The following is a 25,831-nucleotide window of genomic DNA, read 5'->3' as shown; positions in this document are numbered from 1 at the left end:
GTCAGCAAAAGGGAGGAAGGAAGTAGGCACTTAATGAAGTGCTGAGATGGTGATGGAGAGAGGGGAGGAAAAGGACAATTTTTAGATTTGCCTAGCCATGTTGCAGAGAACAAATACTTAGTTGGCTGAAAGCAGTTATTTAAGGCAAATGTAGAGGTTGGAATTGCTGATATACTACTTGTCCTCATGCATGTTTTCTGGAAGGCAAAAGTAAGAAACTGGCATATTTAATTTGGTTGTTATTTCACAGAATGCTCTTAGGATCTAAGAACTTCATCAGCATAGGTATTCTCTGCTTTAAAGTGTATCTTCGTATCTTCCCAGCATTGTTACAGTGTTCCAAAGAACAGTAATAAAAACAGTGTAAATAGCATTTTGTAAACAGTTCTTTGCTTCTTGCTGATGCCATGTTTTTTTTTATGTTGTAGGCAATCTTATGTGGAATCTTAGGATTAACAACATGGAAGAGACCAATGCGGCTTTTGGTAAGTATGGATTAGACTTTGTAAGGAAATAATAAAAAAAAAAGAGCATAATTTAATAGTTGTCAGTAAAAAAATAATCACCCCTTTCTCCTTTCAAAAAAATAGTGTCTAGTCTTTATTTTCAAATTGCAGAATCATAATTATTTAAAGAGAAGTCAAAGACCATGCAAGGCCATATTCATTCCTGCATGGATGAAGTCCCCTGTAAGGGCAAGAGTGACCATGTCTGGAAGAATTGTTAATATTATTTAAAGCACACATTTTATGGTTTTTTGTATAAGAAAATGCTGGCTTAGAATAAGTAATTTAGTTCTCCAAGGTTGTGCAGCTTAAACTGAAATGAAGGAGATGGCTTTAAATCCTAGCTTAGTTGTAGTTTTTTAGTTTTTGACAATGGGTTTGAGAGCTAATTTAACACCTTACAGCAGGATCCAGTGCTAGTTTCATATACAGTTGACATTGCATTGCTGTTGGAGTAGATTGATGTGCAGGGTGTGTAAGCTGTTTCCACATGTAAGTGAAATCTGAAGCTGTGTAGCTCTTAATGTCTCAGAGCTGGGATTTGAAAAGGAGCTGTGGAGTTGCTTTTGTTTGTGTGTGAGTTGAGGGAGTTTTTTCATTTGGTTGGTTGGTTTTGTTTTGTTTGCTTTTGTGTATTTGCTCAGAATTTTTTACCTTACTGTCACTTCTGAAGACTTTTTTCGGGCCAAGGCAGTTTAATTTTTCTGCAGCACTCTTTTGGGATCCACATGGGTATCAGTGAGGAGTACCAAGGATTAGATGTGTGAGCTGTGGAGAGAATCATAGAATCATAGATTCACCAAGGTTAGAAGAGAGATTTGAGATCATCAAGTCCTGCTATCAACCCAGCACTGCCCCAAATCCCTAACTACATCACCCAATGCCAGATCCAGATGCTTCTTGAACGCCTCCAGGGATGGTGACTCCACCACCTCCCTGGTGCATCCTATTCCAAAGCATGACCACCCCAACAGCAAAAAAGCTTTTTCTAGTATCTAACCTGACTCTCCCTTGTCTCAACCTGAGGCCATTTCCTCTTGTCCTCTCACTGCAGGCACTGTAGCAGATTTAGGCCCCGACTCACCTCAGCCCCTTGCAGGGAGCTGCAAAAAGCAATGAGGTCCCCCCTGAGCCTCCTCTTCTTGAGACTAAACAACCCCGGCTCCCTCAGCTGTCCCTCATGAGAGATGTTCTCCAGTCCTTTCAGGAGCCTCGTTGCCCTTCACTGGACAGGCTCCAGCCCCTCAGTGTCCCTTTTAAAGTGAGGGGCCCAGAACTGAGCACAGACTTGAGGTGAGGCCTCCCCAGTGCCCGGTCCCAGGGTTCAATCCCTGCCCTTGTCCTGCTGGCCACGCTGTTCTAGACACAGGCCAGGGTGCCACCGGCCTTCTTGGCCACTGGGCACACTGCTGGCTCATGTTCAGCTAGCTGTCAACCAGCACCCCTAACATCCACTGTTGTTTCTCAGTGTGCATCGGTTAACATGGGCAAATTTTTTAGGAGTTTTGTGGCTATAGGGAGGAGCCCACTGTTAGAGATTCCCAATCTGGAAGGACCATATTTTCATCAAGATAAATGTACATGCTCTCAGTCTCAAACTCCCTGAGGCTTGCGCAGTACTCCTGTGTTAATACTGCCTGTGTTCTATGCTGTTTCTATAGCATGTTGTTGCTCTTTCACTCTTTAACATTGTCCTTTGTATAAACCTTATTTTCCTTTCCTAGTTTTACTTAAATAGAAAACACAAATTATTCTTGATCCCCTCTTTTATTTCAAATGGTCTTTAGGATGGTCACATGCTGAAGGAGATTGCCATGGGATATTATGCAGCAGGAAGGTTTTTGACATGAAATTGATAAAAGCTCTGAGCAGCCTGCCATGATTTCATAGCTGACCCTACTTTTGAGCAGGAGATAACACAGGAGTCTTCCTCAGCTCTCTTACAGCCACAATTATTCTGTGATTATGTGATTCTTTGTAACTGTTTGGGGTTTTTTTCTTATTTGTATGTGTATTCTATAGAGGTTTGATTTTTGATAGCCAGATTAGATCAGCCTTGACACTGGGAAGCATTTCTGCTAAAAGAGCAGTGAAAGCCTGGAACAGGCTCCTAGAGATGTGTTTGATGCCCCAAGCTGTCAGTGTTCAAGAGGCATTTTGGACAATGCACTTAATACTGTGCTTTGATTTTTGGTGAGCCCTGAAGTGGTCAGGCAGTTGAACTAGATGATTATTGTAGATCCCTTCCAACTGAAATATTCTATTCTATGTGGGAAAATAAATAAACATTAAACTCTTCTTGAGGGTAAGGAAATAATGCCTTAAACTAGCTACAGTCTTTCAAGGACAGATTGTTAGTTTCTGTGGGCATATTTATGCTTGGCTAAATATCTATTATGTCTAGCCTCTACTAACTTGAATGTTTTCTCTAGGGAGTTATGGAGATGCACTATTAAACAAATTGTAAAAGCAAGCTTCCTAAATGTCTCAGCAATGAGATCATTACACAGTCATGACTTAGAATTATGATATTCATAAGGAAGACTAGAAAACTCATTCAGAACTAAAACATATCCATTTGTCAGTTGTGACTGTCCTCCTCTTACAACTCCTTATGTAAAGCCTTAGCACTCCCAGTGAAGGTTTCTCACTATCTGTGTTTGGTTTTTTGTGAAGGATCAGGCTGTCATGGCTGCCACTTCAATCCAAGGCCTTGGTAATGGAGAAAAGAACCAGACTGTAGGTTGTTTGTTTTTTTTTTTCTGTGATGGCAAGATTCTGGTGCTGCTGATGCTTGAAGAAAGCACAGGGCTGCAGTGCTGTGAGAAATGAGCTGGGGATGGGCTGTGGTGTTTCAACCACTCGTTTTTTTCCTTGGCGGGGAGAAAGGAAGGAAACACATTGGTTACAGATGTAGTGGACCTTTAGTAGCACCATCGGTGAAAAAACAGCTGTGAAGAGGAATGGCTGTGATAAGACCTTTTAGTAAATAAAATGGAGAGCCATATTTGGGTTTTGCCACCCACACTGTTTTACAGCTGTATTAACAGTGTGGGATGATACTAGATAAATAATATATCTCTGAGAGAGAGTACTGCAAGGCAAAATTAAGTCATTTATTTTCAAGGACATTTTTGCAAGGAAGGCCTAGCCTTGAGCAGTACAGCTACTGAGAAGTCTGGTTTCAGTCCTTCCTTGATTTTAACTGTTTGAGGAATTTTCATGTTGGATATCGATATCAAGTGTCAATCAGTTTTGGAAGTCAGCTTGTAATGCTTGTGCTTTGAAGCTGATTTTTCTTTGAGGTAATGCTGAGTTAACACTGGCCTCAATGGTCTGGGAAATGTTAACGATCCTATGTTTCTTCTTCTTTAGGACTGTCCAAATACATTAATGTGGAAAGGGAAACTCACTACCTACTCCTCCAGGTTACATGGGTATTGACTCTGAGCTCTTCTGGGCTCAATCTTCCTCAATGTTACCTTCCTCCATGCATGGAATCTGGTTTCTTTCTCTCTGCTCCTAAGCTCCTTCCTTTCACACAGTTTCAAATCTTAGTTTTACTTGAAGGAACTTAAATTCTTTCAGAGAGTGCATCAGTTTTCCATTGTTAGTTTGATTGTGTATGTTTTGAGGGCAGTTCATGTCTTTGACAGATCATGCTAGCTGCTACATTTGTGTCCTTACTTGTATGCCAGATTGGACTGATTTGAGTTTATGTTGCATTCCCAGGAGTTGCCAGGAGCTGTTCAGGCTTTGGTGAATGCAGAAGCCCTTAGGTAGTGAAGCATCCTTTCCTTTCAGTCATGCACAAATTAGTTACAGCCCTAGAGAGTGCTTTTTAGGTGACTCTCTGTGTTTGCTTCTGGTTTTGGGGTTTTTTTCTCCAGCTGAAACCAAGACTTCAAGTTAAGCATCTCTCTGGTGTCTGTTTGGTGCTTGAGTTCTGCTGCTAAAGAGGAGACTTAGCTGTGATTGAATGAAAGGGGAAGGAGTGCCAGCATCCAAAAAGACACTAGCCTGTTGTGCTGTGCAGTTTAACTGCTGCAGCTGCAAGTTCTGGGGAGCAGATTGGTCTGCAAAATGCATGGGATCAAGAAGTCAACAGAACACATGCAGGCTAGTTGGATGTGACTGGCTTTCAGCTACATCAAGTACTGCATGCTTAATGTTGTTTGCTAGTAAGGCAGCTTTTGTGTTCATACATGCCGTTGTTTTCATGTAAAGCTTTGAGGGGTTTGACAGAAAAATCAGAGTTGCACATCCAGCATGAGTCATTCAGTCTGGATTCTTCAGATATTTTACAGTGTGGTCCCATAAGGATTTGAAATTTTTATTTGATCCACTTTTAATTTAAATGTGTTATTATAGTTGGTTAATGAGAAATATTTACAGATCTTACTTTGAAAACAAAAAGTTCATGGAATTCAGGCTTTATTTATAACCTGAAAAATTTTGAAGAATTTATTTGTGGTAAACTTTGTATTTAATTGAAAATTTTTATCCAAAGAAAAATATGTTCCAGGAAACTTTAAATAAAGGTTTCTTAGGGCTGACTGCTGCTATGATATCTGCACCTTGACAGATTTTCATTAATTTGACTAAAATTTAATGTATAGATCGAGATATTTCATTCAGGTAGTGTTCCTAAATTTTAGCTCTGCTAGTAACAGTGAACTGTGAACAGAAGCTCCCTAGCTTCCCTGACCCTGAAAACCAAGTCTCTCCCTAGGCATGTGCTTTATAACAAGCAGTCATTTGACTTGTGATAACTACTGTAGTAGTATCTTTTTCCCTGTATTTTAGAAGTAAAATAGTTCTTTATTAACCTCTTTGCTCACACTCTAGACTCCAGCATTAGGTCAATAAGTAGTAATTATGCAAAGGTTTTAAAGTCAGTATAAGCAACTAGAAATACTCTTTCAGGAGTCAGATTAAGAAAAGCTATTAGAAGCTTATAGCCATTTATATGCTGCAAAAGCTTTTCTCTCATACATGCGGCATTTTAGTGCTGCATTTAAAATATGTGACTTTTTTTATTAAATGAATTAATTTGTCTTTTCATGTGGGGCTTTCCTTTGTTCACAGTTGTATTGTGGGTTTCCATACAGTACAATGAATAGCTCTCACAACTGACAGAAATCTAATAAGGTCGTCCTATGAGTTTTAATTATTGCTATTGCTGCTGTGCATGTGGGCAATTAATAAACGGATGTACTCTTTTCTACAGGATGTTTATAAAGAATATACGTCGGCTGTAAACTGATATAAGAGTTGTTGAAGCAACTGTTTTTCTTTCATTTAAGTGCCTGCTTGGGCATCAGTCCTGCACATGCATGTTCACATGCATGTTCAATTCTTCTCTGGCATTAGATACTTGCTTCAGTGGCAGCAGCAGCAGCAGGACAAAAAGGAGCTTCTCCATGCAGAATGAAAGATAGTGTCAGAGCTTTACCATGCAAATTTATTCTTCCTTGGAGTCCTCAAAAGGCATGATGATGGACTTTTTTACCTGAAAAAAAAAATCATACATGCAAGACTTTAGCAAATATGAATAGAATACACTTCACTTCCGTGTAGTTTAATTGATATGAAGGTTCCTCACAGCTTTCGGCAGCTCTTGACAGTCCATGTGTATCTAATGCTCTGAAGATGAAGCTGTGAGCCAAACTAAGGCCATAGTTTGAGTTGTTTACATTTTTATAACTGCAGTTAACACCAGTTACATCTATTTTAGTTTTTGAAATACGTTTGCCTTTCTCTATTTTTTCTAAATTGAGAAGAACTTCTTTCCTCTGGGTAGAATCTTCTGTTGCTGGGTTAAAGTGTAACCCGTTTTTACTTGTAGGTGAGTAGACATTCAAATTTCCGTCTGCAGAATATAAGTAACTAATTAAGCTGACAGAGTACCTGTTAGATGGGACCGCGAGTGACTGAATAAGTGGGCACAGAGGGCTGTGATCAGTGGTGAAAGCTGAGCCAGCCAAGGACCAGGGGTGAGCCTGAGGGGTAGAAAATGAGGGGCCATACCACTGAAGTGAGTGCTCTGCACAGTGGATCTGAGTGCACTGTCAGCACAGTGATGCTGAACTGGAAGGAATGGCTGATACACTAAATATTGCCATTTGGAATGACCTAGACAGGCTGATGATTGCATTGAGATGATTGCATTGAAAGGAATCTCTTGAACTTCAGCAACGTGGAAAACAAAGTCCTGCCTGCGCAGGGAAATTACCCTATCACACAGGAGGGAACAACATGGTGGAAAGCAGCTCTGCAAAGAAAAACCTGGGGATCCTGGTGGACAACAAGCTGTCCATGAGACAGCAAAGTGCCCTTGTGGCAGAGAAGACTATTGGTGTCCTGGGCTGGATTAGGCAGAGACCTGCCACCAGGTCAAGGGATGTGATCCTTCAACCACCTGGAGAGGTATGAAAGCTGTGGCTGTTCAGCCTGGAGAAGAGGAGGCTCAGTGGAAATCTCCTACATCTCCATTCACAGCTGATGGGAAAGAACAAAGAATAGTGAGCTAAACCTTTCTCAGTAGTGCTCACTGCCAGGACAAGAGGCTGTGAGCAGAACTGAGAAAATAGGAAACTCCATCTGAACACAGAAGATAACTTTTTTACTGTTCTGATGGTTAAAAACTGGTGTAGGTTACATGTAGAGATAAGTCAAAACTAACTGGGCATTATATTCAACAGCTTGCTATAGGTCACAGATTCATGGCATGTCTGGGTTGGAAGGGATCTTATGCTTCCAGGTCCCTTGTTGTGACACCTGCTTGAACAGGAGATTAGATTTAAATGGTCTCAAGAGGTCCCTTCCAATCTCAGTTACTGTGTAAAAATGTTGACCAGTGATGGAGCAGAAAGAAAAAAGATTTTTTCTCTTGACAGTCAACTGTCAAGATGTGTGGTAGAGAATTTTGTGGTTATAGTTCAGATCATGGTAGTATTTTAGATTGAATCCAGAGGAATTGTTCTTATCTTCTGCTCATTTGGCAGGATTTTCTGAATATTGGGTTATTCAGTCAAAAATATACTATATCTATAATAAAAAACAGATCAAGATTATATGTGCACATGGTAGAATTTATTAGAACATAAATGCAGAATGTATCATCCTTGTTTCACATATTTATGATAATGCTCTTTCTCTTCCTCTTTGTTCTTTCATTTCTGGCATTCCTTTAGTAAAATACTAATGATTTTGTTTGTTTTTCAAAATTTTGAATTGGAAGTCTTGATTTTAACTGTAACTTTTTATATAGCTATAGATGGAATTGTTTCCATTGCAGCTTCTGTACCACAGGAGACAACTTAAATGTGAGTTTGCTAGCTTGTTTTTTTGGGTTTTTTTAATCTTTCTTTACTTTGGCCACATAACTTCTTTTCTCCATTTGTCATCAGCTGAAAAAGGACAAACACACCTCTTGGTTTTTTTTATATAATTTAATGAGAGTTGTGCTGTAAGTATATTTTATGTTGAAACAGCTTCTGTTTCACTTACAATACTGGCTAATTCTAATTATCGGTGCCCTGTGTTGAACCCAGTTGAAAAGTTTTCTTTATATGAAATACGTGTGTGTACCAAATTTTTTTCTCAAGGTAGTTTTTTGTTAGAAGAGTAACTAAGATAATTTAGGTAAAAGCATAAGGAATGGGTTTCATTCATTTACATGCTGAGCATGGTGTAATTTTTAAAAAATCATTAGATTCTGTGTTTGTATGGAAAAAAAAATGACACTCAGAGTCCTTTCTAGAACGAACCCCCTCTTATCTGTGGTTTTGTGATTAGTAAAAAGCTAGGACAAAATGCTCTTCCTCTTAATAATTTATAAATTATTTTGTTTTTAGTGTGCCTAACACAAAGTAGTCCCAGTTCTCTACAGAGATTCACTAATAGCTACATCAATTATTGGGGTTTTTGGGGTTAAAATGTACCTTACATGATAATGTTATCATCAAACTAGTAATGACTAGTAATGTTGTAATTGAAGAATTTAGCTTGCTTGCATAGTAATGCTCTTTGGCTCATGTCCATTCATTGGGGATTATTTCCCTGAACGTCAGAAAATGGGAACATAATTTGTGCAACAGCTGTTACCTCTTTCTGTTTCAGATTCTAGGTAGCAAACCATGGTACATCAGATAAATTTATTTGGAAGGCCATGGTGTTCTTTGCGTGTTTAGGAAGTCCTTGTTGCTGGATCTTCTGTAAGTCTGGAGCAGGACTGAACTCATGTCCCTCATAGTGTCCTTCTCTTCCTCTGTATTTTGTGATGTCCTACTTTTTTAATTTGGACCATTTTGCTACAAAGAAACCTGAGCGAGCAGATGGTTATTAAGAAGGATGCTTTAGGACCTTAAGAATCTGATACTTGCTTTGTGGGATTGAATGCTTAAAGAGGAATCTTACCTTTATTTGTCTCTATAGTAGTAGTCTTACCCAGTACTTTTTCTTGAAGTACAGAATATTTTTGCCTGTATGAATGGGGACAGGGAGGGTTCTTTCGTATGTCCAAAATCCATATCCAAAGTCATGTAAGCCTAGATTATAAGGGGAAAGCAACACATCATTTTGTCCACTACTTCTGCTTGTCCTTTTTTCATGTATTTATTGCTCTTGCCATTGCTAGATTTCTGGTGTTTTATAAATCCGAAAGTATTATCTGATTTCCTAATATTCTGGTTTTAGTAGCCAGGAGGAAATAAAATCATGCAGCTCAAGTCTCAAAAGTGTTTCCATATTTATTGTAGTGGAACAAACATTTTTCATATATTTGTGCTGTAGAATAATTCTGGAAGTGTGCAGAGTGAATGTTGTCTTAAGATGTTTCTTCCTCTTCAGGTTTCTTTACTGTTCTGAATGTGTTGAAAGTTAAACTTGGTGGGAGAGCGTGACACACGTTGGAAGTTGGGCAACTTGCAGATCATACTTTGCACTCCAACAAAACCTTTAATTTCTTGTACTATTATTACTGATGTTTTCAATAGTTGCATAACTAGTCCAGAATAAGGAGAGAGAAAACAGAATTTTGGGAATAGGTTAAGACACCTTGGGGCACTGAAGTCACGGGCAGTTTTGAAAAAGCAGAGAGTCATTCCCAGCTTCAGCTTGTGAATGGGATTTGCTCTGTAATAGGTTCCTTGAGTTGGGTTTCTGTGCCCACTGCAGTTAACTTTGTTTTGGTGTTCCAGGTTAACCTGTTTGTTCTGCTGTCTATGATCAGTTTTATGCTGAACGTGACTGGATTAATACTAGGATGTCAAGGCATTCAGTTTGTGTCCGGGCTACCCAGATGCGATTTGGTAAGCGCACATACTGATTTACATGGATTTCTTCTCATTATGGGATATTAGCTTGCTGTGCTGAGATCACAAAATGTCCTGATGTAGAGTTGCAAGTAATTAAAGAACTAGCACAAGAAATTTTTTGTGGTAATGTAAAAAATACAAACCATTGAAAAAAACCTGTGTGTGGGTAATAGTGAGCTACCAACAAAATGTTCAGTTCGTTATAATGTGTGGGTGGGATTATTCTTCCTGTTTTGCCTCACCTGGGAAGGACCATTCTGTGATACCTTACAGTAGAGGCTGTGAGAAAAAAAATAAGGTAGATCAAATCATAGTAGCTTTTGAGAACGCTTCCACTTGAGGAAGATGCAGTCTGTGCAAGGCAGGACAGAATGCAAAAGATTTTTTACGAGTGGTTGTCATGAGAAATAGAATCACTATTGATGAACTGGAAACTGTGGAATAATTGAAATGTAAGGATACAGTACAGAGTCACTTGTTGATGAAGATGATTGTGTGTAAAAGCTTGAAGGACTTTGTGGGCTAATGGAACAGATCTTTGAATATATATTTTCATTCATTTATTCTTTCAGGAAAGCTATTGTTGGTTCCTTGACATGCCAGTAGATGTATTGCAGTAACAGTCCAAGATTATAAACCCATGGGAATCTAGATTAGTCCAGTATCACTGTACCAAAGCCATAATGAGAATTAACGATGATATTCCAGATGAGGTGGTCAAATATTGCAGGAATTTCTGAGTTGCCTGTAGTTGGAAATATAGGGTAGAGCAAAAAGACGTTCCTGAAATCATCAGTTATTTTGTAGTGTGGCTTCTATAGGTGGAAGAGTGTCAACATTGTGACTCCAGAGTTTGAAAGCTAAAACCTCAATTATTTCTAGATATGGAAGCATTGAATTTCTACTTTGAAAACTAAGATGATAAGATTAATTTGAAAGTTACAAAAACCTGTGGTGTACAGATATGGCCAGTAATGATTTGACTGTGTTGAAATTACAGTTGAGGGTTTCATTCCATCCATAGAAATGCAAGATATATTCTTGAACCATAGAAAATGTGTACAGTTCATATAGAGTGGTTTGCACAACAGTCAGAGAAATAATTTCTAGGCAGTTATGCATTGGAAAAAGCAGAAGTAGTAAAATAGCTTAGCAATCAGTGCAGCTTTGGTTACAATAAGTTGTATTTAAGTGTGTTAATGCATTACCCATAATGCTTTCTCTCAAATAAGAAGTGTATAGTACAGCTTTAAAATGCAGGAATCATTGGCATACCACACTGTTTAATTATACAATCCTGTATTTCCAGTCTGCTTTGTGGTCTTTGGCTTAGTTTAAGACAATAGGTTCTATATTATGCAGGTAAAAATATTGCATAAAACAATTAAAAAGTAGAGTTTTGTTTTTTAAAGATGGATATGGATGAAATCAAGTCTTGTTTTTGCTGTGAAGAACTTCATCCTACTACCTGCACAGAAGCAAAGGCTGTACTGAAGCTATACCACGTGAAGTCATGCAGTGCTGCTCACCTTGTTCTCAAGGTACCCTGCACACCCATCAATGGGAGCAGTATACTGCTTTTATAATGTCCATGCTTATGCAGCAGTGCAGAGCTGAAGTGTTTACTGGGAAAAACTCTGTTATTTTTCTGGTCAGTCAGAAGCTCTTCATGGTACTGTAACATGACGGGAGGGGAGGGTTTCATGTCTGGGTTTTGACTTGTGCATTGCTGAGCCAATAAGCAGTTCTTGCCTGTTTTTTTGTGTTTAGTTCCACCAAAACTGCTGTCGAATCCAGACGAGATTACAGGGGTAAATAAGATCTAAATATTAGCTAATGATTTGATGCCTTTGTTAGTCTTTTGCACTTCTCAGCATTTTGTGGCTTACAAACTGCTAAAATAAAACTCCCAACCAACACCATCTTCAAATATCAAAAGGCTTTGACATGTCTTTAATGGTGATCATCTTGAATTTTATTTCCCACAGAGAAGTTATGAGGAAGGTTATAATTCTTGGATGAGTAGATGGATAAATCACGTCTGAGCTGTATTAAACCCTTCTGGAGCTCTCTGTCAGGACAATAAATAGTGTAAAACAAGTTTTTGCAAATTACTCCAGTCTTGAAGATTGTGCTGAAGACTTCATCCCATACATTTTTTAGAAGTAATTGCCATGATCATCCCTGTGTTTTCTCTATTTGTTTTAGTTTTGTATTATTATTTATTATTATTTTTACATTTACAAATACCATGGTTTAATTTTTAAATTTCAATATTCTTCATGTTCTTCAGAAGGTTCTCTTAGCTCTTAGTGCCCTGAATGCTCTCACTGCCACAGTTTGCTTCACAGCGGCTGCCCTGCATTACTTACTGACACTCGCATCAAGAAGATCCTGCACAGTAAGTGAGCACCAGGTGTGGCCTGCCATAGAGAGTGGTACAAACAATATTAACAGAATACACTGTTCAATATTTATAGCTCAGAAGGGTTTTAACACAAGTTTTGTTTGAATAGGATGAATGTGAGATTGAAGGTGAAGATCAAAATTTGGATCCTGATGATTTTGTCCCACCTGTCCCACCTCCCTCCTATTTTGCAACTTCTAATTCTTGTACTCCACAAAGTCACAGGTAAAACTGTACACTCCCTTTCTTTTAGTGTCTTTTGAAACACTGCCTAATCTTTTTTTTATGATTGTTTTCTCTGGTGAAAAAGGTTTGTGATTTTAGGGGGATTAAAAAAAAAAGAAGAAGAAAAAACCTATTAGTTTGGAAAGCATAAATACAGTGTGGGTAAGGGGGTAAAATGTTGTGGTTTTGAGTTTAGATTCCCTAGGAACTATTTCTGGGTGAGAGAAATACTACTGCTTGACACAGCTGAAGACTTACACGAAGATGCTGTCAGGAGCAGGGGAGGACAGTAGTTGGGATGCCAGACACAACCATTTGGCAAGCCAGAGACCCTGAATGGTGTTCCCCCTGAGTGACCTGAGTAATTTTCCTTCTCCCTCTTGAGTTCTTAGGGCTGACTGAAGGGTGTGTTTTGACTGCACTGCTTGGAAAAGTAATCCCTTACCTTGCAGGTTATTTGCTCTTAAAAGTAACTTGCAGGTTGGCTTTACTAGTTTATGAGTCAGGTGGGGCTGTTGGAATCCTGGATGCTGAGAATTTTAAACTTTCTGTGCTTATAGGCACAGACCCACAAGAGAACACTGCATTTGACCTGAGGCTGTGAAGAAGGCTTCCAAAATTCATTGATAGTGCTGAGATAATGGGTGTGTAGTTGGTTAGAAGTGCGTAATATCACAGGGTGGAAAACTTAAGAGTTTGGGATTTTAGAATATAGAAAAAATATGAAGCAAGATGGAGATTTTAGGGTGGAGACAGGTTGTTATTCTTTACCTTCTTCCTCCTTCTTCATGGGTTTGTAATTGTGATGTTTTGTAATTGGGCAGAAAAGTCCATATTGTGGACTTTTGGGATCAGTCTTTGGGATCAGTCATTAGGTTAAAAGGGAAAATAATCTAGGTGTCAATTCTTAATTGGATAGTTTAGTCTTAAAAGACCTTGTAACAAGAGACCGTTAGCCATTTTGTGCCTTCTAATGAAAAGCTGCCGAACACATGGTTGTGAGACTGTTTTACTGATAGGGAATAATAAACACCTGAATCAGAACATGAACTACTGTCTCAAGTGCCTTCAGGGCTGCATTATTTTGTTCTGAACATAAAATATTTATACATAAAGTATTATGGTGCTCAAGCAGACTGTATGACTCTTGTTCAAAATTCCTCCTTTTTGCAGTGAGCAGGAGTGTTTAGTTTATTTCACTGTTTCGTCAGAAATAGCATGCATGACTTTCAAGACTATATGTTCCTGGCAGAAGCAATTACAGATTTTGGGATTGCCTAGAAAATTATAACATGGCACAACAGTAGGATTTAGAATGTACAGGTTCTCTGAAACACCAGAGGCTGGATTTGAATTCAAAATACTACTGAAATCCTCTATTTAAGTCTTGGTTCAAGCAGCTTATGACAACAGAGTGAAATGTATAATGATCTCTTTGTAAGAATAGTATTTATGCTTTTCAGAGTTCTCCTGCTTTAAAATGGACCAGTTGTTCTTTTTCTAGCATGTCATTCTGGATGGTTATCTCTTTCCCAGCAGCAGTATATATATATATTTTTTTTTTTTTTAATTTTGTAATGATAGTAATTACAGGCTGATCAGTAAAGCTGATGATGACATCTTTCTGAAGTCAAGTTACTTGTTTTAGGGTGTTCTGGGTAGTTATACAGGAGTGCAGAAGTTATAGCAGCAGACTGGCTTTATTTCTGTTTTTGGAAGATGAATAATTATGACTCAGCCCAGGCTGAATCCTGCAAGAGTGGCTGAGATGGGATGTGGCCATTTCTCAGTCAGCCTTCTCACACTTCTTCCTCCCAGATTGTACCCTGAGCTCCTTTTAGCTCCTGTGCCCTGGCTTTCTGTGCTGAGCTCCCTGGTCCCTGCATCCCAAGGGTGCAAGGAGGGTGTGACAGGAGCCACATCCAGGGAGGTAAGCACAAATCCGCAAGCTCTGAGACAGATACATCCCCTGAAAAGGGAAATACTACAGTCATCAAAATTTGTGCCAAAGATATGTTTGGAATGGGCAGGCCTTCTCTGCCACTCTTTAAATTGAAACATCAGGGGTCCAGATATCAAAGATAATTTGTTTGCTCACCTGTTCATGGGAAACTTTTACATTTGTTGTTACATTTAATAGCAAAAAAACCCCTAGCCCTTCAAGTGTCTGGTCAATTCCTACCTCTTATTTCATACATTAAAAAATAGCAATTACATTATTTTTCAGGGTTGGCACAAAGCAAACAGTGAGAGCTGAGTTTACAGGTGAAAAATAAAATGTGAAGTTTAGCAGGAGTTGGCCTTTGATCCTTGTGGGTCCCTTCCGACTCAGGATATTCTGTGATTCTATGAAAGTGTCACAAGATGTGTAAATTTAAGGGAAGCGATAATGTATGTTGGGCAGCAAGGCCTAGAAATCTGCCACAGTTCAGTTTAAAGTATTGTTTGTGTACCTCCTGGAAATTACTTTTACAATTAAGGGACTCCAGGGAGTGCTTTTCTAGTTGCATATTATGTAATAAGTTTTACCATAATTGTTGGACATAGCATTAATTTTCAAGGTATGACTGAGCTGGGTAGGCCAGATCAGGCATGTTTAAAAACAAAACTAAGATTTGAAGTGTATATAACTTTGTGGCTTACATTGAATGTAAATTCAGCATCAGCATACTAGGAAAATGTGAGGAAGTAATGTTGATGGAGGATCTGTCTCCAGAATTATTCTGAAGCCTTTTGGAGCAGATTAAGTAGATTGTAGTTAAAAACTATTTTAACATACTTTGTTTTCCCCATTTTTAAGACTAAAAAAGATAATGGCCAGCTGTCAAAATATCTGCTTTCCTTTCCTCAGATTTCTCTGTGCATTACCTCCATTGCCTTCACAGGAGCCTTTCATAAGAGGGCTTCCAGCTTCTCATTTTGAAAGTTTTATTCTTTTCCTGTCTGTGCAAGTGATCTTCCATAGGCATTTCTGTCATTCTGCCCTTTCCTCTGAGCTTGCAAGAAAAAAATGTTCACAGTCATCTTTGTTCCCTCCAGCCAGTGTCCAGAGAAGCCCTAAATTCTGTGAGGAAGGACTTGCTTTGTAGAGACTAGCATCCACTAGTGATGGTGAATGAAACCTGACCAAAATTCAGAGAGCAAAATACAGGTTTCTGTGTGTTTCTTGAGGTTCCTGCTCAGCACCAAATCAGCAAATAAAATTTTTAAAAAAAATGCAGAGAAGAGCTGAGATGTTTTGGGTCACAGACGTCTCTGAGGATTGTGCTGGGGAGGTCTTCCTGCCAGCTCTGCTGTTGACCCCCACATTGTTACAGTGTTCCTGGGGCAATGTAAACGTATGTTTATCAAAATTAAGGTTTCTCTAGGCACTATTCTATTTTCTTCCTTCTCAGAGCTACCTCCTAAGAGAAAGATGTTGCAGTAGAAGGCCTTTGGGATTTCTGCTGTGGTAAAGTTTTCAGAGAGCTCTTTGGAAACTGAGGAGTAAGGTTAGCCATGAGGTGCATTTGCCTCATACAAGCCTTTGGAATTGCTCAACTATAATATTGTTGCCTTTCACAAAAACAGCCTTTAGTTTGGATTTGGCTTTTTCTGTGCAGCTGTATCTGAGCATAAAGCACCAGGTCAGAAGTATCTTGAATTTAGGTTATAAGTAAGAACTCAGTGGTTCACAAAACTCAGAGATAGGCTGTCACATTTTGAGTGACAACCTGTACTTTAATTTTTTTGTCACAAAACTGAATCTCTGATGTAAAACTGGTATGGGTTCCTAGGCCCAAAGATGTTTGAACTCTGGGGAACACACTAGAGAGGCGCATCCTGAGGAGCTAAACTGAGAATTACTCTTGCCATCTTCTGAGATAAGGTCTTGTAGATCTTGGCGAGTCTAGTATCTGTGTCTTGCATCCCAAAATCTCAGCTGGCACAGAAAGCCAGTGGGGTTTGGTAACAGGTGATTTTTTTCTGCAGCTGGAAAGCCATACTAACAGATTTGATCTGTGTTATTTATTGCAGCACACCTGTCTCTGATGTGATTTCACTGCACTATATTTATGTAACACGAATCAGAGGGGTTGAAGTGTACTGCCCTCTGGACCCACCTCCACCCTACGAAACTGTTTGCAGCTTAAAAAGCTCTGAGCAGGTATGGGCCACAGGAGTTTAATGTCTGATTTGGTTTTTTCCACTCTAAGGGAGAGGTTGCACTCAAGCATGCTATATGTACATCAGGTGGATACATTTGATTACGAATGTAAATTTCACCAGAGATTTTAATTAGTCACTTATCTGTGGAACTGTAAAGTTTTATCCAGTTGGAAAGCAACCCAGGCATAGGGAGAAGGAGCAGAAAGCAATGTGGAGCACGCCTGTTGCTGGTTATTCAAAAAGACCTCCTTGCTTTAGTTCGCTTACTCCTCCCATGAGGGACTAGGTCAAGGTTTTGGCATCACTGGCCATCCTTTTTCACTGGTGTTTTCAAAAGACAGGCACTTTTTCCCAGAAAATACTGGGTAGGATAAAATTCACTGACCTGGATGATGAATATGAATATTAGACTGAATATGAATATATCCACTGGCCTTGATTTTGCCATGGGATTGAAGTCATATCACACAGTCTCTCTGTAGTTAAGAACAGATATTCCGTTTCTAAGGTGGATGTTGCAGTTCTTAGAAATGCCAGAGAAAGGTGGTGACTTGTGATTTTTCAACTTTTGTATTCTATTCCAGGGAGGTGCACTTCAAATAAATGGTGTGGAAGAGGTTGATTCAGGGGAAGTAATTGACAGGCAGTCCTTTCAAGGTAAAAAGTAATTTTAATGTTTGTTCTAGAATATTCCCTCCAACACATACAACTCAATAATGCAGCAGCAGCATTAGTTCTTTGACAGACAGCCATCATACTGCAAACTAGAAATACAGAATCATGATTGTTTTGGGGTGGGAGCAAGGATTAATATTTAAAATGTTTAAAAGCACAGCAAGTTGTTTTTATGCAAGATACAGAAAGAAGGATATGTTTCCTTTTTAGTAACCTAAAAGTTAGTTTTTGACACTATATGCATATGTTTTAAGAAATGATGTCCACCTCCAGTGCTTCCCTTTTTTTAGTGTATGTGATGGGGCCTGTTAACATTTTGTTGCTGGTAAAAATAGGAAAAGGATTGAATAATGCAGTACTGTGTGGAGCTAAACTGGGAATTACTCCATTATCCAGCCTGAACTGGAAGAATTACTAAATAATTTCTGCATCCTGGTACGGGAGATAGCTAACCTTCTGTTAGAGACAGCATCAAGTTTGCTCTGCACTGTTTCAGAAAACCATGCCTATGGCTCAAAGTTTTTTTTAGCCTAATGTTTGTTGCAATGTAGGCTTGTGGCTGAACATCATTAACTTCCAGCTTTTCCAGTACAGCCCATGAAAATGTGTTCCAATTTTCATTAGGACTTGGCTATTGTGGCAAGATTGTCTCATTTGCAATATCCACACAACAGAGTAAAGACTGGGGCAGGGGGGAAGCCCCAAATCTTTTATTTGATTGCGGCCTGTCTTCTGCCATCCTAGTTACTAAATGTAAAAAAACCTTGGGTTTGAACTGCATCAGCTGGAATTGTTCCAGTTATGTGGAGTCAGGGGAAAAAAAAGAGTTTGCGTAAAGTCATACTTTAGCCAAATGTCAGCTCTGTCAAAATCCTCTTAAACTCTGACCGTCTGCCTGAAACCTCTGAATACAAGCACTTGGGTGCTTATGGTGTCTTGCCAGCTGTGATAATCAGAATGAAGCCTTTTGCTACAGCTCCTCTGGATTTCTTTCTCAAAGCTTTCTTACTGGTAAAACTCCTGTTGCTTTCTCTGAGCTCCTGTGCACAAACAAAAAAAGGTTATCAAATACAAGGATACATGTTAAAAAGTTATGGGGACTGGAAACAGGAAAAAAATAGCATAGAAAATGCACTTGCAGGGAAAGACAGTCAGGAAAGTGTTTTGTTTTGTTTTGTTTTGTTTTGTTTTGAAAAAAGGCTCTGATATCACATTGTTTGAGGCATTTGTTTAAAAATTTCCTTTGGAAGAATCAGACCTACCTGAGCACATATGGCAAAGGGTACCCTCCTCTCTATCATCCTAACTGGTTTGTCCAGTATTTTTTTAAATAAAAATGTCTGTAAAGAAACATTTAATTATCAGCCTGCCTGTTAAATTCAGATAAAAAAAGAAAGTAAGCCTCTTAAGAAAGAAAATTAACCCTGCTGCTTCTTCTAGATGCCAGGGCTTCCTAGAATTTAGGAAAACAGAAATATATGGAGCAGTATCTCTTCCTTTATTTAAATTTGGAGAGGTGTACTACATCTGGCTGGAATGGAGTTAATTTCCTTCATAGGAGCCTATGGTGCTAGTTTGGATTTGTGACCTGGGGGGAGTGTTCCAGCGTTGTCATTGTTCAGGGACTGGCTGGGATCAGTCAGTGGTGAGTGACTGCTTTTGCATCAATTGTTTTCCCTTGAGTTTCTTGGGTTACTATCCTCCCCACCTCACTCCAGCTGTCCTTATCTCAGCTCATGAGTTCTGCCACTTCTGTCCTTCAATTCTTCTCCCCATATCACTGGGGAAGATTGAGAGTGACTGTGAGGGACTGAGCTGCCTGCTGGGGTTAAACCACTGCAGGGGGGAAATACAAAGGGGGGGCGGGCTTATGTTGGAATTGTGGCAGAGGAAGTCTCTGTGGGCGGTCTCAGCTGATGCGGTGTAGCAGTCCATAAATAAAACTTGATCTTTCAGTTTACACTGGCAGGCTATCATGCCAGGGCATTTGTGTATGATGCTGATTCCCTTGGCATCATCAGGGCTGATAACTGAGCATAGCTCCCAATGGAAGTTAGAGCTGTGGACTACTCTGCCAGCAGAGTGAGGGGAATCCTGACTTCTGTCTGCAGCAGGAGCTCTGAAGATTCTGTGTGCCAGCTAAAACTGTTTTACTGACTTCACAATCACTCCTGTGAAGTAGAAAGGGACTTACTTCCCTGATGAGTGCAGTAGGAAGACAATGCAACATTTTGCTGGTGGCAGGAAGTGCTTAGTAGCTGCTCTGTATCATCACAAACTAGGTGTACGCATTTCTAGTTCACACCACCATAAGACAGTTATCTCTCTGAAACATTAATATTATTAAGGATTATCTTAAGATCACAAAATCTGTTGATTAATCTGCTTAGAATTTAAAGAAAAATACCAAACAACCTCTCCAAAGTAATAGCAGAATTGTACCTCCAGGGCTTATTGCTAACACAGCTCCACTGGTGTTGAAAAGTTTAGATTGGTGATGGACTCTTTAATCCGGCATGTTTCTTGGTCTGCCATATTTTGTTGCTGGGCCTTACCTTATAATTTTCTAGGCTGGTACCTGTTTTATATAGGTTGTGTCACTCTTTCTTCTCTTTAGAGATTCTCAGTTGCATTTGTGTACATGATAAGGTGCTGTGCTCAACAAGTACAATCATCAAAGCCAAATTTTCTTGATGCTCCTGCCACTGCTGCTTACCTGTTAAGAGTGACACCACAGATTTTTGCTGTGTTCTGAATAAAAGACTATTTAAATGAATTTGATTTTGTACTGGGTTTGCATGACCAATTTTTGGTAGTGGCAAGGAAGCTGCTGGAAGGTTTGAAGCTTCCTCTATGCCTGGTAGAGCTCCAAAGATGGACCTGCTGCTGGAGAAGGCTGGACCAGTTAGAAATCATGGTAACACCTCTGTGACAGCACATTTAAGAAGGGAAAATAAGTTACTTCGCAGATGTATTGGTGGTCAGAGAAGAGTGAAGTGAGAATATGTGAGACAAACAGTCCTGCAAATGCCAGGGCCAGTGGAGAAGGAGGAGCAGGAGATGATCCAGGTGCTGGAGCAGAGATTCCCCTGCAGCCCATGGTGCAGCCCATGGAGAGGCAGCTGTGCCCCTGCAGCCATGGAGGTTCACAGGGATGCAGAGATCCACCTGCAGGTCATGGAGAACCCCCCTGGAGCAGGCTGGTGTGTGCAAGAAGGCTGTGGAGCCAGAACAGGCTCCTGGCAGGGACCTGCAGACCACTGGAGAAAGGAGCCCATGCTGGAGCAGGTTTCCGGGTAGGACTTGGTACCCACCCTTTGGGGGACCCACGCTGGAACAGGACTGACCCCATGGAAGAGTGACCACACTGCAGCATTTTATGTAGAACTGCTGCCTGTGGAATGGACTCAAGATGGAAAAGTTCCTGGAGAACTGTCTCCTGTGGGAGGGACCCCACGCTGGAGCAGAGGAAGGACTCCTCTCCCTGAGCAGCAGCAGAAACTTGCCATGAACTGACCATAACCCACATTCCCTGCACTGTTGCAGGGCAGAAGAAGCCCAAGGGAGGGATAGGAAAGGTGTTTTTAAGATCTCTTTTATGTCTCATTATTCTGCTCGTTTTTGGGTAAAATCAGCCAATACCCACGAGCTGAATCTGTTTTGCCCATGATAGTAATTGATAAATGATCTCTCCCTGTCCTTATTTCAAGTCATGAGCCTTTCATTATGTTTTTCCTCCCCTGTCCAGCTGCAGAGGGGTGTGGCTGTGGTGGGTACCTGGCATCCAGTTAAGGGCAGCCAACTACAAATTTTTAAACTCCTGAATGATCAATAAAATTGTTTTTTGTAATATGCCAGGTGCCACTAGATGGAGGTACAGAACCAAGCTTAGTGAGAAATGTACATAGCTGCATCCTGTCCTGTTCATTAAATTGCAGCATATAGTTTCACTCTAAGGAAAGGAGTGGGAAGGATATAGCATGTCACAAGAATGCAGGAAAATAATTAAGTAAAGATTTTAATTCCTTTTTAGGGACTGGTCACTGATTTACAAGATACTTAATTGCAAAAGATGACTGACCTCTCTAACTGTATGCTGTCATATCTTGGTACAACTGCCTATAAGCCCGAGGATTTGGGGCTCTGTGAGATTTAGTTTTTTGCCAATAAAGCTGTGGTTTCCTTCTCTCTGATCAGGTAGTTTAAGGTGATTTTTGTACTAGGGTGTACCAGACTGTAGTCTTTCAGTACTCCAGTTGCATAAGGCTGAACAGGTTTTTGCAAACATTTAAACAAGGTTTAGACCAATGTTACTGTTCAGTAAGTGTGGGTCTGTGCACACATACATGCTCCTCTAGACCTTTATGACCTCTGTCATTACAGATTTACAGATTTCCCCATTACAGATGGGAAAAAAAAACCAGTCTCTAATAATGGCTTCCACAGATTAGCTTTATTTTGATTACTTCTGCTTTTCTGTTTCTGATTATTCAGCTGAAGAAATTCAGGAGCCTTCCAGCAGAGTGAGCCTTTCCCCTTCAAATGCAAGCTGTGTGCCTGCAGGAAGGAACAGAAGAGCCTTCGATCCCTTGCGGAAATGTTCTAAAAGTGATCCTGGGCTCCTGCACTGCCAGCTGCCTCAAGGTGACTCTGTTTTGTCTGTCAGTGATTGTGTAATGGTTCTTTGAAAGAACTTTTCAGAAGTTTGGTACGTCGAACCTCGTACCTGCAGAAATCAGCTGCTCTTTCCCAACAGGGCACCTACATAACAATACTCTTGTGCTTTGCCAAACCATCTCCACCTAACTCCTCATCTTGCTGCTCTTCAGGTTTTCATATCTAGGAACAGGGTCTGGGTATGAGGGAGGGGTAGTGGAAAATGAGGAGAGAGAGGACACAGGATTCCTCAGTGCACTGACATCTGAAGTCTTACAAGTGCAGTTGTCAATGTGAGTAATAAACCATAACTGGCTTGGGGATTTGGTATTAGCCAATAAATTTTGCTCCCCTTTTATCAAGCCTCATATTGTCAAAAAAATCCCTCAGAAACTCAACACAACCCATGGTGGAAAGTTGATGAAATTGCTTTGGTGTCAGTGATCTAATTCTGTTGCTGTGGGAAAACTGCTAATGTGACTATACAGTCAGTGATACTGCTGACAATCTTGAAAAACGCACCTGTCAGGCGTCTTGCAGTTTTTACGAGAGGATTTTGGAATCTCAACAGTAGCTGCTGATATATACCAGCACTCAAAATGTATTTTAAGTGCCAATGGGGCATATTAGTAACAGCCATTTATTTTGGATATTGGGAGCATGTTGTCTGGATTACACTTGTTTTTGTGGAATGTTTTCATGGCTGTGCTGTATCATGTGTTTTTTCTTGTCCTCCTATCAACTTCCACCACGGCAGCCCAGAGAATCTGCTGCTGAAGCAGTAGTTACATGACACAGAACCTATTCATAGCTGTGAAAGTGGAGTGCTTCCACTGTACAGAGACCCCATGTCAGGAGCATTTGGAAGCTTTAGGCTTGGTGTTCCTGAGGTTAGGTCTGTTCAGCAGTTAGATCTGAGTTAGTCACCAGTGCTACAGAATAGGAACTCACTGCAACAGGGGAATTTGCTTCGAGGTAGCGCTCTTCTTGCTGGGAAGTTTTGCGTCTCCTCCTAACAGTTTTTGGTCTGAAGCCAACATTAAAGTGCTTCTTGAATAATCTGTAGGTGTGGTTTTGTTTTTTGTTTTTTTTATTCCTTTTAATGGGGTCAAAATTTGGTAACTTGTTTATACCAAAGGCAGTGAATTTTTGACCAAAGGCAGCAAAATTGATTCTGTATTGCCCTTTGTTTAGTCCTTGCAAGGTAATTTTGAATGTTTTGGTGTGGGTTAAGTTGTTTTGGGTTTTTTTCATTGAATTTCTAATTTTTAGTATTACTAGCTTCGACGTTGGCAGGTAGTGATTTTCAGGTACAATTTGTCCTCTTGACTGCTAATAACTAAAAGTTATAAAGAGTTTAGGAGACATCATAAAAGCCTTATACCTTTATGTTTACATTAACACTCAACAGGCATTTCAGGTCTCTTCAGATGAGAAACAAGAGAAAGGAACCAAATGTACACAAAATGACAAAGTGCTTTCCAAAGGGGAAGAGTCCCTCCAGACACTGTGACATGTAATATGCACTCAGTCATAGCTACGTATGACTATTTTACAGGCATTTTGTGTAAATCTGATAGAGTGAGCCTTCCAAGCCACCCTGACCATGCCAGACTGTCAAGTTGTACAAGGTTAAACCATGCACTGCATCCTTATTGAATGAGGAGGGGAATCTCTGGGAATACTATCAACTATGCAGATTGTTTACTTGGTTTTTTGTCTTCAGGGACAGTGCTCAGCTGTCAAACTGCAACACTCAATGATGTGAATCCACTGAACGCTGTCACCTTGCGGAAGAGCTCAAGAGCCAGAGCCTCGAGGGGAAGACCCCAGTCTCTGATAGACTATAACTCTTACATGGACACTAAACGGCGTGTGGCGTGGATCCTTGAGCAGTCCTGCAGCATGAGCCCAGACATACATGACTTGGTGGAAAATATCAAGTCTGTTTTAAAATCAGATGAGAAACATATGGCAGAAGCTGTTACCAGTGCCACTTTCCTTGAGCAGGTAGTTTTATTACTTGTACTGATAGATGTTGCCCCTGGTTCGGAAGTATAGGTTTCCATTTGCCAATCTGTGTGTCGGAGTTCTTGAACCAAACTGGCTTCCTTCAGCACTTCCGTTCCATGCAGGGAGTGTGTGAGAGGCTGTGACATTTTCTGCTCTATCACCTAGAAGCCAGAGTATGTGTGTATTTAAAAAATGAGTCAGTCTTCTATTGAGGAATCATGAACTGTAAATAACGTAACAGCATTTTATACTGAGTGTGGCAGAAGAGAGGGAGAAGATGTTATAAATAAGCATTTGCTATTGCAAACCAGAAGGAATGGAGGATGACAAGGAAATTTTTATGTCAATCCACTAGAAGCAACTTTTTTGTGATGGGCTCTCAGGATAAAAATAAGACCTAGTACTAAAGAAAGAAAAGCAGAAAATAGAAAATTTGTGCTTACATTAATAGAGTGAATATCCAGAAGTTTCAGACACTGCAGACTTCATCAAACAAATGTTTTGGTAACTTACAGACCATTTAGGTAGATAAATTGATTCATGCATAGCACAAGTGATTTGCTATGACAACTGGTTTTGGTTTTGGTTCTCATGCAAAACACATCAGTGTCATTTAGGCTCTGCAGATAAAGTGGGATTTCCCACTGCAGCCTTCAGGCAGCAAAAGCCTTGACAAATATGACAGAAACAGGAGGGAAAAAGGCTCCTTAGAATTTAACTTATCACACAGGCCTGAAGGTTATTACAGTTCAGTGGCTTCTGCAAGGAAGCAACATTTAGATTCCTTCTATAACAATACCAGACATGCCATAGGTTGGAGTGAGAGAATTCCTATGCACCTTTAGTTTCCCCCTTTTGAGGGGGAAACTAAACCAACCTAACAAAAACCCCACAAGCAACAACAAAATTAAAAATCACCCCACTCCTTTTCCCAAGTAGGACTCCTTTTCCCATGCCTCCTTGGGAAATGCTAGGGGTTTTATAGCTTTTTAAATTATTCTTTAAACATAACAGACAACACTACAACTAGCTTCTTCCTAGTTGGGTAAAAAACTATTCTAACAGAACAAGAACCAAAAAAGAAAACAAAGCTGATTTAAACTTCTCTTTTATTTTTAAAGGTGATGACAACACCTGCCCAGCAAGCCACATCATTGAGAGTCCATGTGTTGCCTTCTAGATTGCACCCTGGATTGCTGTACCTGGAGAGCTGTGGTGACCTGAGTACTTTCACCACAGAGGGAGAACAGCTAGCAGAGAGGAGAATCCAAAGAGCAGAACATGAACGGCCTCACAGTGTTATTGGTGTTGTCAGAGAAACTGTGCTTTGAGCTGGCCTTTTGGTTATTCCTCAGCAGAGCACTTCTGTCAGACATACACATACTGCAGAGGAAAATAATCTTCTGGCAAGTGGGTGGATGGGTTTGTCAATTATCACCTTCTTTTTTAATACTTTGTGCACAGACTCCAAAGGGGGAAGATCATTCTACAAAGAGCAATGAGGAGATTTGAAAGCTGACCTTTACTGGGCTCTCAGCTGCAGCTCATCTGTTTGTGATACATTGGTGCCCTGCATCTCTGTGAAGTTTGGTAATGTGTAGTTGTGGGGTATGATGATACATCATCCTTGTGGAAGGAGCTGTCAAAAGCAGTATTGAAGAACTTCACAAATTTTTGGCATTTTGGTTTAAATTAAAATCTCCTGTCATAAAATGGAGACCTTCAGATATGAACTAAGTTAGTAAAAAATGCTGAACAGAATTCTAAAATTATTCTTTATAAAGGAAGGCTGTTGATGTGCAAACTGTACTAAAAATAAAATCTGTCTTGAAAAAGTGCTCTTTTGGCTCAGTGAACTTCTCTCTTAATGGCAGAACATT

General features: G+C 40.0%; 1 protein-coding gene across 1 annotated transcript; it reads left to right on the top strand.

Annotated features, from left to right (window-relative positions):
• Positions 1 to 433: 433 nt before the first annotated feature.
• On the top strand, positions 434 to 25,789 carry ENTREP1 (endosomal transmembrane epsin interactor 1). The gene is made up of 10 exons (XM_066569390.1): positions 434 to 485; positions 9,710 to 9,820; positions 11,239 to 11,367; positions 12,120 to 12,227; positions 12,343 to 12,458; positions 16,476 to 16,605; positions 17,192 to 17,264; positions 21,777 to 21,926; positions 23,665 to 23,948; positions 25,073 to 25,789. Exons 1-10 carry the CDS (start codon positions 474 to 476, stop codon positions 25,280 to 25,282), a joined length of 1,323 nt encoding a protein of 440 aa, XP_066425487.1. The 5' UTR covers positions 434 to 473; the 3' UTR covers positions 25,283 to 25,789.
• Positions 25,790 to 25,831: the final 42 nt, after the last annotated feature.

This window comes from Molothrus aeneus, chromosome Z (genome assembly GCF_037042795.1).
Source record: "Molothrus aeneus isolate 106 chromosome Z, BPBGC_Maene_1.0, whole genome shotgun sequence".
Taxonomy (NCBI): Eukaryota; Metazoa; Chordata; class Aves; order Passeriformes; family Icteridae; genus Molothrus; species Molothrus aeneus.
This window is presented reverse-complemented; position numbering and strand designations above follow the sequence as displayed.